This window comes from Camelus ferus, chromosome 12 (assembly GCF_009834535.1).
Source record: "Camelus ferus isolate YT-003-E chromosome 12, BCGSAC_Cfer_1.0, whole genome shotgun sequence".
Taxonomy (NCBI): domain Eukaryota; kingdom Metazoa; phylum Chordata; class Mammalia; order Artiodactyla; family Camelidae; genus Camelus; species Camelus ferus.
In genome coordinates this window covers 32,766,263-32,781,390 of record NC_045707.1, presented here as the reverse complement: position 1 = coordinate 32,781,390, position 15,128 = coordinate 32,766,263, and the positions used below count along the sequence as shown (strand labels likewise).

The following is a 15,128-nucleotide window of genomic DNA, read 5'->3' as shown; positions in this document are numbered from 1 at the left end:
ACAATCACCTTGGAGAAGATTAAAGGGCTTTTCCCAGTTGATAGGCTGGTCAGCCAGTCATTTAAACATTACAGCTGGTCCCCTGTCACTATGAATGTCTTGAAAACAAATTCTGCAATATAACCAGTATATATAATTTCCTTAAAACATGCTTTAAGCAATGTTTCTCCACTTTTTAAGCAAAAGGACCTCTTCATTTGTATCAAGAAGTTCAGATCCCCAAATAGTATTTTTAGCATTCACATACTAAGAAAATATGACAAAATTCTACCATGAATATATAATTTTTTTGTATTCTAATCATAGCAGTATTGATATACATTTGAAAAATAATAGCACAATGTGAGAAGTACAAATCATTTGTTAGGTCTTCAGACAATACCTTGTAACGGGTGGAATTCTCAAAATGTTCTCAGCCCATAAGTTAAGAACTACTTGACCTAACTTCTAACCAAAAAATGTAGACAACCCAACCACTACACATATAAGAATGAAGGATAATTTAGAGAGGCTGGGGTAAGCTGATTCTACTGCTGGCTCAGTCCTCACTAAAGATAGTCACATTATCAAATTTTATCATAAAATCATATAATTTTTATTACCAGAATTCTATAACATTGTGAATTAATTCAGTCAAATGGGTTTCCCTATCATTTAGCTAAAAATAGCTGAAGTGACAAATTAAAAGGAGTTGTGATTTGGTAAAGGGGGAGGAGGGTATGTGAAAGAGAAATGCAGTATATATAGTACAACAGTTAGAGGGTGAGCTTTCAAGTCATACTGCCAGGGTTCAACCAACAGCATAACTCCATAACTCCCCTTTCTGACCTATAACCCTGCAAAAAGTAATTGGCCTAATCCTCAATTACAAATTCTTCATTTGTCATGTTATGTAAAAAATGCTTAACACTAAATGTTTATACTTGCCAAGCACCCAATAAATGGACCTACTGTTTATTACAGGGCATTAAGCTACATGAAATAAGTAAGAGAATTTCAAATTCTGAATGATCTCATTTGTCTGTGGAGTCTTAAAAAATCAAAACTCATAGACACAGAGAACTGACTGGTGGTTGTCAAAGGCAGAAGAAGGGAGGTGCGTGAAATGAGTGAAGGTGATCAAAAGGTACAAACTTCCAGTTATAAGATGAATAAGTCCTGGGGATCTTATATACAATATAGTAACTATAGTTTACAATACTGTACTGTATAACTGAAAGTTGCTAAGAGAGATCTTAAAAGTTCCCATCACAGGAAAAAAAAATTGTAACTATATGGTGATGGATGTTACCAAAACTTACTGTAGTAATCATTTCACAAAACATGCATATATCAAATCATTATGTAGTATACCTTAAACTAATACAGTGCTATATGTCAATTATATTTCAATTTTTTAAGAAAAAGAAAAAAATTTAAAGTACTCAGCATTTAGATGTTTAATCAAGATCACACTAGAACAGCAGGAAGCTTAGGCCAGTATAAGAACAGGAATTAAGAGATGGAAAAGTATAAAAAAAACTTGAAAAGCCAATAATTAACTTACTTCTTCCTCATCCAACTCCCACCAAACATGATCCACTGCTCTGAGAACCTAAAACTTACAATACTATATTAGTGATAAAGTAGGATTTTTTCATTGAAGTACAGTTGATGCATAATATTATGTAAGTTACAGGTGTACAATGATCCAGCATTTTTAAAGGTTATAATCCACTACTAATTATTATAAAATATTGGTTATTCCCTGTGTTATACAATATATCCTTATGCTTATTTTATACATAATAGTTCGTACTCTTAATCACCTCCCCCTTCCCCTCTTCCCACTGAAAATATTATAGAGAACACTATTCAAGGCATACTCTAAGACTCAAAAATTTGTAACTGTTAGATCTCATGCAACCAACAGATAATAATAATAGTTCAAGGACAGTCTAGACCTGTGCTATCCAATACAGTAGTCACTAGTCACATGAGACCACTGAGCAGTCGAAATTTAGCTAGTATGAACTGAGACAGACTGTGACTGTAAAATAGGCTGTTAGTACAAAAAAAAGAAGTAAAAATCTCTAATTTTTATACTGATTCTATGTTGAAATGATAATATTCTAGATTAAGTACGATCTTTTATTAAAGTTAATTTCATCTGTTTCCTTCTACATTTTAATGTGGCCACTAGAAAAATTAAAATTACATATGTGGCTTGTATTCTGTTTCTATCAAACAGCTCTGATCTCAAATCACAACTTTGATACAATTTCAAACGCAAAATGGGATGAAAATTTCATTATGTGCTTTATACCAATTATCTAGGAGATTAAAGATCCTGATGCACTTTGAATTCCTTGTAATTTAAGTAGCTTGATTTTAATGTTTATCAAATTCATTTTATTTTTTTATACCCCTCAATCTCTTAATTACCCTTGTTTAATACATTGTCCTATTCATAGGGACACACCCCATCTTCCCATATTAGCAGTAACAGTACTTATGGTATCTTACAAACTAGGCCATCCTTCTCTACCAGCTGCACGTACTGTCTGTTCTTCAGATAATGTTAACAGAAGCTTACTCTAAGACCTGTCTACATTCCTAAGAAATGTCTTTCTGTCTGAAACTCACTACTATACTTTTGATTAAAGCAATGTATCCCATCCCTGATGTTCCTATCAGCAAATCTACTTTGTAGTGGTCAACGAGGTTAAAATCTATTTTCAAATTGTGCTTCATAACCTATTAAATTAATATAACTGCAAGGAAAAGAACATTCTTTTCAGTGCCTAGAGATAAGACACTAATTAGGTAATGTAAAAAGATGACTCCTTTTATCTGTGCAGACAGCTTGAGAGAAAGTTTTTAAAATACTGATAAGAACTATAAAGTTAACCAACTCTTCTATCACTTATTAACATTACTGACAGGACATGTCATAGTCTGAACACATGCTGCTTAAATTAGACTACTTTAGCTGGGAAATTCTAACCTATAGTATTAAAAATACACAACTATACATCACTTCAAATTTCTCCAAAACATTTCCATCAGCATTATCACATCAGTTCCCTACAAAAGTCACTGGCTGGAAATAAAGTTGATTTTACTATCCCTTCATTTGACAGATACAAAAATCAAGGTCCAGAGGTTATAAGTGACTTACCTGCCCAAATAAAGTTAGTAGGTGAGAAAAGATACGTAAGAAAACTGCTGCTCAAGGGCTAAGACTGTGGACTCTAACATCAGATCATGGGTTCAAATGCTGGCTGATCATGGTTTCAAAAGTAGCTGTGGGATGTTAGACAAGTCACTCCTAACCTTATTTCCTCTATATTTCAGTTTTCTCATGGTAATAGTATTAGTAGTTTCCCTCATGAAGATTAAGATAAAGTGCTCACACAAGGAAGATTCTCAATAAATGCCTTTATCGTTTAAGGCTTTAGAATCTGAAAGAAGGGACATTTTAAGATGGCATTTTTTAAAAAACAAAGTTAAGACTTTTTGTCATAAGCATAAGCACATTTCTAGAACATCCTGAACCATAATCATAAACATTTCAAACTGATAACATTTTCATTTTTGGCAAATTCATTCTTCATGTCTCTTCCTTTTTTTACTTTTTAAATTACTTCAAAAATCCTGTAAGAAATGAAACTATTTCTTCTGTTTAGAGTATACATTGTGGTTAACTTTATCATAGGACATATTCAAATTTGCAGAAACTAATTTTTAAAGTCATGTTTCCCAAGTCACAATATACAAATATGAAAAAATGCTGTACAGCAACCAAATCTCAATTCCAAAGACTAACTAGTGCACAAATATTTAGGAAAAAAGAGAATGCCACCACAATGTGAGGGGAAGGGAGGCAGTATGCTGGGGGGAGAGTATCCACTCCTATAGTTCTAGAAAGTACATACTCAACTTCTGCTATCACATAGTAGTTGCTCAATAAATAATTAATGAGTAAGTGAGTGAATGGATGAATGAACAGGAGAAACTTAATAAATGTTTCTTCAAGTGAACTAAATTAAACAAGAAAGCATTATGATAACCACGGGAGGTATCCTTCTAAACACAGGAAATCATTAATAAGGCTGACCAAGATTCTAAATCATAGCCTAGGGACTAGAAGAAACAGATATTCTAAGATTTCCCCCCTCCTAATTAATTTCAATGGCCTTCTTTATATTTAAGTTTAAAAAATTATACCCAGGGAAATTCCTACAGAGCAAAACTTCCTTTATAAGTATAAAGTACTTTCAGTAATTAGCCACAATCAGCAAATTCCTTTTGTACATATATACCTATAAAAGGGGTCTCTAAAGCAAAACAAAACTGATGTTCTGCTATGTGTTAAAATGTCCAATGGTCCTAAAGGATTTTTTTCTATTCATGAATATTCAGAGCAGGAAAGCAACTGTTAGTGCATACTTATCAATCAGTTTAGAACAGCTCAACAAACCTCCTGCAGAGTTTTGCACCTGAGTCTTGTTTCTAAATGTTAGTTTGTCATTTGATACCAACATAGTTATAAAGATGAATGAAGTTGTCTGGAAAAAACATTTTAAGTGAAAAGCTATGTATGGGCATAGAGCAATTAACTCTGCTACCCGGGCAAAACAAGAGGTATAATTTTAAACTCTATACCTCTAGAAATAAAGAAGAAAATTAAGACGTTGTAAAAGGAATACTGATGGTTTCCACACAATAGACCTGTCTGTTATCCTATTTTCAGACATTATTACTTCTGTTAGTATAAATTTTTATAATCACTTTAAAAGCTAATTTTCTTAGAAACATATTTTCAAAGGAATGATGTAAAACACATAAAATTTAATTATACGATGTTAGACAAGTAAATATTAAAACCTAAACACCTTCTTCCTGGTCAACTCTTGTTTAAAAATTATTTCTGACAGTGCTGTTAATAAAGAATATTAATTAGATCACTTTTTTTTAAACAATCACTTGTGTGACTCAGGTTAAAACATGCGTTATTAAAACAGCAAAATTCAAATACACTATTATTGGTTCACTTTAAAATCTGTTAAAAATAAATTCTGAGCATGAAAGTCAAAATCTAAAGTTATGAGACAATAATTGTTATAACAATTTATACAATTAGTATTGGGCTGGGTTCCCAAATTAAGTAGTCACATTGTTCAGCATATAATAAATTAATACAGGATTAGAACAAAGATATACCACTAGTAATATTTTCATAAACAAGTTACTGCTACTTGTCATATATTGTACAGATTTCCAATAGTTTAAGGCAAATTTCATTTTTAAATTACTATGAACTAGATTAAATACCTCTTTGCACTGAGGTCCCATCTATTTAAGTAAAATATTTTTCAGATGGGTAAAAATACAGATTAATTAATCAGCAAGGAGAAGCTAGTTTTAAAACTTCTTAACTCTTCTGAGGAATCATAATTTTTTCAAACATCCTGGAAATTGTAGAATGCTTCATTCTCCAAAAAACAAATATAAGCATAGGGAAACTACATAGTTTATTTAAACGGTGCAAAAAAAGGAGAACAAATGTACTATACTTAAGGATTTTTACATCTTGAAAATGAACAATGGAAAATGTAAGTTTTAAAGTGGTAATACAAATCAGAGGATCACTTTCCCCACCAGTTTTGAAGCTGTGCAAATCTTTTAAAAACAAGAAATAGTATCATATTCTTCATAGTTTTACATATTATAGATTATAATTTGTATTATAGTGTAACAGATTGCTCTCTTCATATATCAATGAACTAATATAAAACTTCAAGTAAAGATAAATAGTTCCACATGACTCCTAATTGTTGAGTGAGCACAAATTTATACTTTCTTGCCCTAATGTCTTTGGGTTTCACAGATTATCCTTGGCACTTCTAGGACTTCATGCATTAAGCTGCTTCACCCATCCATATCCTTCACAATTTTCTAGATAATAATAATAGTAGAGAACAGATACAGGGTCCCTATGAACTTATCACATACTAAAAGGCAATCTAGCAGAGTGGCTAAGAGCCACTGAGTCAGAATGCTGCCTCTGCACTCACTCGCTACATAACCCTGGGCGAGTTATATAATCTTTCTGTGTCTCAGTTTCTTTATCTACAAAATGGGATAAATACCTGCTTCATGAAGATTACATAACAATTATAATGGTTTAGGCTCAGTGCCTGGCACAAAGTGCTACGTAAGGGTAGTTATTACTATTATTACTATATGTCATGTACTGAACCAAGCACTTTACATGCATTATTTAATTCTCACTTAACTCTATTTTACACATGAGGATATTGAGGTTTACAGTGGTTCAACAAGTTGCCGTTAATAAAAAAGCAACAAGTGGAAGGGCCCAAATTCAAACCCAGGTCTGTCTCATTAATGATGTAAGCCCTTGTATCTATGATAATGTTTCCTCAAACTAGACTCCACAAGAAAGTCACAAGTTTTCACTCTGATGATTTTTATTTTCAATTATTCTAGAGATAATTTTCAGATGAAATACATTTTCAAATAGATTTTAATTTCTTAAATCATCAAACTGGAGAGGTATCCAAACCCCTGGTGTTTCCAGGAATATTCTTAAAAGATCTAGGATTTTTTTTTTCCTTCCATAGTCAACTTTTAAAAACTTCAAGCCTCACATTCAGCTTTCATTCAAGAACAAGGGCAACAACTCACTGCCCTCATTTTTTTTGCCCTCATTCTTGAAGAATGAAAACTATTTTTCAAAATCCTTATGCCTATTTCACTATAGATACTAAGATTTGGACCTTTTGACTAATCTAATTACTTGAAAAAGTAAAAATATATTTTCTTTAAAAACTGTGGTACCCTTTGTAACACTTTGTCCTGTCTTGAAAAAGAAAATACACTAAAAGAAAAAATAAACATTAAAAAGGTTATATATTTCTTTAGTAAACATTAAACATTCACATTAAGCAATAGTCTCTCATCTTTAATCCAATTATGTAACTACAATAGCCTACAGGATATTTCTACTTGAGTAAGTCAAAAAATAAGCTCTCCCAAAACTCATTTGCTCTATACCACCTTTCTCCAAAAATAGATCCTTTTTCAACATGTCTAATTCCTGTCAGTGGTACCACTATTCTCTCAGTCATCCAGGCTCATGACCCTATGGTCAAGAGAGAAATGGGACTCATGCGCAGAACTGAGTGAAAAGCCTGTGCCCTTACCAGTGTACTCAATTCCTCCCACAGAAACATCACCTCAAGGAGCTGTAATCTGGCACAGTGGACATACAGTTATAATACACTGAAATAAATGCTGTGAAGGATGCGTAAGATCTTATTTGAGTAGAGAATAAAGGGGCAAACTCTAGGGTAAAGAGGATAGGGAGTCAAAGAAGATAGCCAGAGGTGACACTTCTAAGAATGAATAGCAGTTAACAGAGAGGAAACAACCTTCCCAGAGAACAAAACAATACGTACAAAGGCACAAAATTTCATGATATATTCAGTGAAAACCAAGGTTCCAGAAAGTTCCAGTCTTCCAGAAAGTAAACTGTGATAAAAGGAACTGGTAGGAAATGAAGCTAGAAAAAGCAGGTACACTCAAATCATGAACAGTTTAGCCAAGGAGTTTAGATTTTAACCAATAAGTAAGGAAAAGCCATTGAGTAATTTTAAGCATGGATGAATTATTGCATTTTTATTTTAGAAATATTGCTCTGCCACTAAAAAATGGACTTGAAGAGCTACAGTCCAGAAGCAAGGACAACTGTTAGAAGGCCACCGAAACAGATCAGGCAAGAGACTAACCTAGAGCAGCGGGGATGGAGAGAAATGGATCAATTCAAAAGATAGGTAGTAGGCAGAACTATAGGACTAGGTAACCAGTTAGACTGAGGTTTGCAGTTTGGTAGGAAGATGGAGAAAAAGAAGGAATCTAGGCAAATTCCGGGTTTTTAGCTTGAGCTCTGGGTTGATGGAAATACCGTTAACTAAAACAGGGAACAGAGCAGAAGAAACAAGGTAAAAGGATGGAAAGGTGGTAGGTAAAGATGGTGTTGGTACTTCTGGTACATGCAGAAGAAACCATCTAACAAATGGTTAAGTCTAGCACCCAGGAGAGAAAAATCAAGGTGAAAATATAAAATTGGGAGGTATTAGCTGGGAGAGTGGATGAAACTGCCTAAGGAAACTGGTGGTCCAGAGACCACCAATATTTAAAGCACAGGCAGACAAGTAAAAGAAAATTAGGAGAGAGATGTGATATAGAAGTTTGGAAAGGAGAGAGTTTCATGAAGAAGGGAATTGTCAACAGATTGAATGTATCAAAGAATTGAGAAGAACTTGGATTTGGCAACTGAGTAAGTGGTGACAGAGAGGTTGCAGAGAATCAGATGGTAAAGAAAGCTAACTAGAAAAGGGTTGAATGAATGGCAGGGGAGGGAAGAGGTATTAATCTTGGCTGAGAAGAGAGTAAGAGCCAGAGGAGAAAACAGAGGGTTAAAGAACAACATTTTCAGGATGGCAGAGATTTTACTTTAGCATAGGATTAGAAAGGGACCAGAGAAGAGTGAGATTTTAAAATTATGCCTTTGTACTTAAACTTAGTATAAAGAAAGTTACTCATGATACGATACTGAGTGAAAAATCAAGTTGTAGAGTATGTATAGTATGATGTCACTTTAAATAAAATTTAGACTCCCTTCTTTGGCCTTCAAAGTCTTTAGGCCCTTTATAACCTGGCACTTGCCTGCTTTTGACTCCATCAAATGACATTCTCCCCCTCATTCACCATGCCCAGCCACACTGGCTGTTCTATTCTGATGCTTCAACATGTTAAGCTTTTTCTTACCACAGAGGTTTTGCATTTGCTGTTACTTCTGTCTATGATGCTCTTCTCTCTGTCATTGGCTAGTTTCTTTAAATCATTCAGACCTCATTTCAAACATCACTTCTTTAGAGAGACCTGCCCACCTGTATGTAGTATTACATACCCCTCTACTTCAGCCCTTCAAAGTTACTATAATTACCCTTATGTTAGCAACTATCACTATCTGAAATTCTTATTTGTTTACTTTTCCATTGTCCCACCTAGAATGAAAGCTCCATGAGAAGAGGGATTTCATCTGCCTTGTTCACTACATAACTCTACTACTTAAAATAGTGCCTGGCATATAGTAGACACTCTACTGTTGAATGAAAATGTATACGTGCACACACACACACACACATATAAATGCATATATTTACCTGAAAAGCATTAAGAAAGTTCTGATTTATTATCTGAACTTATTTATACCAGGGGTAAGTGTGAGACTAGGAGGAGAAGTGTATAATATCTACTCATTTTTTGCTTCATGGATCTGTATTCAAATTTTCTACAAAAATCATGTTTGTAACTGAAAAAACACCTTTTAAATAATGATCATATGAGCCTAAGACAGTCAATCTATTCTGCTTCTCTATCTTCTACTTGGTGGGTTGTCATGACCGAATCTAACTGCAGGCTTATCCTTTAGTTGTTTTGGTAGGGCAGTTCAAAGTTAGAATCTTAAACCTTAGAGCTGAAAAGAACTTAAAAGATCATCTAAGCCAAACCCCTAGTTTTACAGATGAGAAAGTGGAGACATATTTAATAAAGGTAATTTAATTAACAAAACTAGGGAATCAATGAAAAGTTTTCAAAGATCAAATCATTAGGAACTATTTAAAAGGCTTATCTATTATATGCTATATGCAATTTAAATAACTAATAAAAGCTTACTAAGGCTTACTCTAACACATAACCTACAATCTTCCAGTGAAATCATTACTCAAAGTAAAACTGTTTCTTTAAGCACACTATTTGACCAATGAATCCTGTGGTTAAGCAATGGCTAAACATCATAATATGACAAAGGATACATAAACATAGGTAGTGAAATTATTCACCGTTAGGTGTGCAGACTAACTGAACTAACAAGCACTTCTTTCCACCAGGATATACAGCAGGTCAAGCATATAATACATTTAAGGATTCATTATACTTTGACTCAGATTTCTCTATCAATGTCTACAATGTGTATTTAAATAATTTAATAAAAATTAAATGTTGAAGAGGTAGGAAATACACTACTAAATATCATTTACAGAAACAATTCTCTTTACATATATACGGTAGTTCACCAGGAAAATGACAAATTTAATATAAACTTTTGAATAATACCACTTCACGTTTAACAACCTATCTCATTTGATCCTCACAACAACCTCATAGACAGCAGAAGTTATTACTCCCATTTAATACATAAGAATGAGGCTGAGAGGTTAAGGAACTTGACTAAGGTCATTTGGACAAGTCCTAGGACCCAGATCCTCTACCTCTTGGCCACTATTTTTTCCATCACCCAGGCTACCTCATATTTACCATTTATTAAAATGCAGATCACCTTATAATTTCCTTCCTTCCACATTGGTGGGGGGGGGTACCAAAGCTCTAGCAATCCAATCCTTTTCTATTGCATTTGAAATTTTAGTACTTAAGAGAATATTAGTCATTCATCTTAATAGTGACAAGAAAGATGTGACAGGTCATCTTAGTTGAGAATTATGCATATCAGTAATTCTGTATGTAATCCTACCAAGTAACTAATTATTTTCTTAATCCTAATAGAAGTATCCTTTTAGAAAATTCTCTACAAACAATATCCAAAGTAGAATGGGCTTTTTCACTGAAAAAAAAATCTGAAACCAAATTTTAGTCCTGTTACTCAATAGCTGTTCAACTGTGGATACATTTCTTAACTTTCTTGAGTCTCACTTTCTTTGTCTATAAAGTGATGATAACACCATTGGCCTCTGTGAGTTGTTGGGCAGATTCAGTGAGATTATATTTGTAAAGCGTTTAGTTCTTCGAAAATGGCCAGTTCACAGAACAGACCAATTCTGTTAGAGAAACAAACATGCAGACAGGTACTGCTCATAGGTAATGTCATTTACCCGAACTTTTACTAATTTAACTTCTTATGTGACCTTATTTCTTTTCTCTCTCAAAATATCTGAGGCAGGACACAATATATCACTCTTGCAACCAGGGTACCAATTAAACTGAGTGCTGGATTTCAGTCCTCTTCTAATCCCTTTAGTTAAGGAATATTATAATCAATTATTTGACTATCTTAGAATTGGCTATAACCAAACCAAAGCTTATACTACTTTGGCTCCTATGCTTTAAGTCTGCTATCATTCACTAGTCTGAAATACAACTAGTAACAGTAAGCCAATTTTACAAATCATGATACACTGAATTCATGTTAGGTGAAAAGGGTAGGAAGTTTCAAGGGGTGAGGGAAAGGACCTAACATTGAGAAATTATGTATTCAGCAGGCCATCAAGCACTAAATAACTTTCTCTCTTTTAATCTTCCCCAGGCATCATTCTAATCAAGATTTGCATCGTTTTACAGATTATGCAAGGGAAGCTCAAACTCTGGCTCATTCCCCCTTGCTCAAGGTACACTAACCTACAGAAGGCTCTTGCTCAACTCAAGGCCTTTCCTCCTCTAATCTCTGCCCCAAATGCTCTCCTGACTCCTACACGGGTTTCTCCTTCTCCAAGTCTCACCTCAAATAGTACCTACTCTCATCATCTCTAAAACAGAGTATACCAATTACTCCAAGCTTATTTCCTTCATAGAACATAAAGTGATCAGTATTCACCTTCTTCCTATGTTGAATGACAGGGATACTTTGACTTTGACTTATCCCTACTGTATACTGAGTGCTCAGCACATAAATTGATGCTGGCTTAATGAATGAATGAACACACCTGCCTACAGCCATTTAGCAAGTTAAAAGGCAGGGCCTGGAAACCAATTCAGATTAATCTGACTGCAAACTACTGTACTGCACTGCCATAACTTTTTTCGCTGGTGGGAGGGGAGGTGCTTTGGGCTTGGAAATAATCCTTTTTAAACTTTAAAGAAATTATGGAACTACCTACACATATATTTAATACTACAAAATAACTAACCAGAGTTTCAAGAGATATTACATCGCCTTTTAGAACCACAACTCAATTTGGGAAAACAAAAACCAAACAAACAAAAAAAACCACTGTATGTACGATGCTCCTGAACAACCAAAACACCCCCAAACTATCGAGTAATTGGATTGGCACCCGCACCTCTGGTTATTTAAGGCCAAAAGAAAATTTAAGTTAAACACATAAATGCATTTTACTTAACAGGCTTACTTGTAATACTCTGTCATTTTGTAAGATGTTTTTAATTCCCACATATATCATACAGAAAAACCTTAAAAGTAGCCATGGGATTTTCATTCTGAGCATGGTAATCGTGTTCTTTCTTAAAGAAAGATGACAAAAATGCACTCAGTCTGTTGCATTTCACTATTAAACCATGCTCTTGCTGACAGAAATCACCTCAGGTAAAATGCCCAGTGCTGGTCAGAGCCCACCACTAACAACATGCCCTTTGTTGCCTTGCCCAAAGGGTTTAATACTTACTGCCGAGTCCTCCATCCTCGGATACTCCTGTCCCTCTCATTCCTAGGTAAGTCAGTCCCAATATGAGGAAAAATAGGCAGGCAGCAGTTAAGAGAAACATCGACAAGTAGTGGGCACTGAAACCCCCTGTAGGGGACACCTCCTCCCGTTTGAATTGCTGGAGAAGTTCCTCCTCAGGCTCGGAAAGCTTCGGTTTGCTGTAGGTGTTTTTCAGGTAGGTATGATTGGAGCCCGTATGATTGGAGTGATTGATCCTGAGTGAACTGGAGGCGGCCACCGCAGCACTGGGAGGGAGGCTGTTGGAAAAAATCCTGGGGGAGTCCACGCTGAAGGCCCCACCGCCGATATGATTATTGGTTTTAAGAAGGGAGCCTGTGGACGAATCCAAGGTTGAGTCCATGTCGGCGAGCGGCGGCGGCGGCGGCAGGAGAGGGGCCAGTTTCTTAGCGTTAACACGGTATCTAGGAATGGAGCCGGAGTCCAGTTGATCACACCCTCCTCCCTGCTCCGCCGCCGCCGCCGACTCCTCGAGGTTTCGGCTCCTGTCTAGACTCCCGGCGGCCGCCGCCCTGTCATTCATCGCGATTCCTCCCCCTCCCTGAACTGAGGTCTCCAGCCGGCCGCTGGCCGATTTCGCAGGCAGCGGGGAGAGAGGCTTACTATGGCCCCGCCTGGGCCGATGCCGGGAAAGGGAGTCGTCCTTCAATACCTGTCTGCTGGAGGCCACGTCGTCCTCCTCCTCTTCCTCCGAGTCCGAATAGTTTTCCCGGCAGCTGTAGGGGAGCAGCCGACTGCCATTCACGGTCCGGCCGGACCACAGCGGCTCCTCGGCCTCCGGGTCCCTGTCCTCGCCGTCCTCCCCCTCCTGCTCTTCGTCCTCCGCCGCCCCTTCTCTCCCCGACGGGCTCTGCAGCTCCGGAGCCGCCGGCCTCCTGGCCCCCCACCACGAGTGGGGCTTCCTCCGCTCGGCCGAGTGGCTGTTAGTCACCTCGCTGGCGGCCAGGGGCGCCGACGGCGGTTTGAGCCCGCGGTACTGGAGCGGAGCCCGGTCTTTTCTCCCGCCGCCGCCGGCCTGATCCCGGGGACTGGCCTCCACGTCCGACTCGTCCGAGCTGAAGCCCAGCAGCACTTTGCTGCCAGCCGTGGGGGCGGCCGAGGAGCCCCCGGGCCCTCCCAAGGGGCTCTCCGGGCCCGAAGCCGAGATCCGGCCCAGGCCCCCAGGAGTCCGTAAGTAGGAGAGGTCGCCCGAGACCGGCCGGACCCCCATCCCCACGGCCGCCGCCGCCGGTCCCGAGGCGACGACCGTGGCGGCTGCCGTGTTATTGTCATTACTGTTCCGCGTCTTGGTGCCGCGGCCCCCTGACCGGTGCTGCTGCTGCTCTTCCTCTCGAAGCTTCTTCAGCTTCTTGAGGTAGACCGGGCGGGTGCTCTCCGTCACTGGGCCAGGAGACAGGCCGTAACGGCGGAGCTGAGAGAAAAGCTCCTCATCCGAGAGCTGCTGAGGCGCCGAAGCCGCTGCCGCCGCCATTTTCTCTCCAGGGTGTTTTACAAGCTCCGCGCTACCGGAAGTGACGCGCCGCCCTAGACCCTGAACTAGACCGGGCTGCGTCGCCCTCCCAGCGCCGCTGGCGGCTTGGCCAATGGGAAGCGCGGGAGGAGCTCACCTGAGCGGGAAAGGGCCACCTGAGCGGCGCGCGGCTCCCGCGGCGGAGAGTTTTTCTGCGCCCTCACCTCGGGGTGCCAGCGCTTTCTTCCCCTCCCTTTCTGTCGTCTTCTCCCGCTGTTCTCCGCCCTGCCCTTCCCAGCGCCTTTCCCGGGAGCTGCCTCTTGTCAGACCACACCTTGATCTCTTCTTCCCAGGTTCCTGCCACCGGGCAGTAATAATTGAAGGGAAATCTGCCTCGAAGTTCATTGCATTAGTTTTCTTTGCATCCAGATTCCCGCTACCTAAAGCCTAAGGACTTAGGAAAAGCTTGCCGGCCAGACGGTTGGCAGCTTCCCTGTCTGACTCCTGGTTCTCTTTTCACTTTGTCTTTCCGCTTGACTTACCCGCCTCCCCCACCCCCGCCACCGCCCCCAAAAGAAGTGTTTCTCTCACTGCTCGTTTTGAGAAGCCTCTCCTCTTCGATTCCAAGGAAAAGATACAGAGTAAGCCAGCCCCAATACAATTTTCTTCAAGAGTAATGGCTATTCATTTCCTAGTTGGTTGTGAGGTATTATCATTTTTTCCTATTTTAAAATCAGGTAACCTCGATAGGTCGTCATTTTTGGAATTGAAAGAGCCTGTCACTTGCTTCATTTTATGACTGAAGAAAAGAGAACACGCTATCATACTTATTTCCTTGCTAGCACCTTTCCAACCTATAGTTATTTGTTGTTTATTATTTTTATGAGTTTGTTTTCAAAATTGTTTTTGTTCATTTATTTATTTATTGTCTTATCCCTTTGAATTGTAAGCTTTATGAGCAGAGGAACTTTGCTTCACACCTTAGTGCCTGACACTAGAAGTTCAATAAACGTTTGTTGAACTAACTAATAAATCGCAAAGCTGGGATAGTGTGAAATGATTATTTTGACATGGGAGTAGTGTCAGATGAGGAGGAGAAACCTTCACATACAGTCAAAAACACAGAAACAATT

The 15,128-nt window shown here is 38.2% G+C and overlaps 1 protein-coding gene across 1 annotated transcript in view; it reads right to left on the bottom strand.

Moving 5' to 3' along the window:
- Window positions 1-14,016, bottom strand: part of LEMD3 (LEM domain containing 3) — a 57,204-nt gene extending 43,188 nt beyond the window's left edge. The window contains exon 1 of the mRNA XM_006174242.3: window positions 12,489-14,016. Coding sequence (XP_006174304.3) covers window positions 12,489-14,016 — 1,528 coding nt within the window. The remainder of the gene's footprint in view (window positions 1-12,488) is intronic.
- Window positions 14,017-15,128: the final 1,112 nt, after the last annotated feature.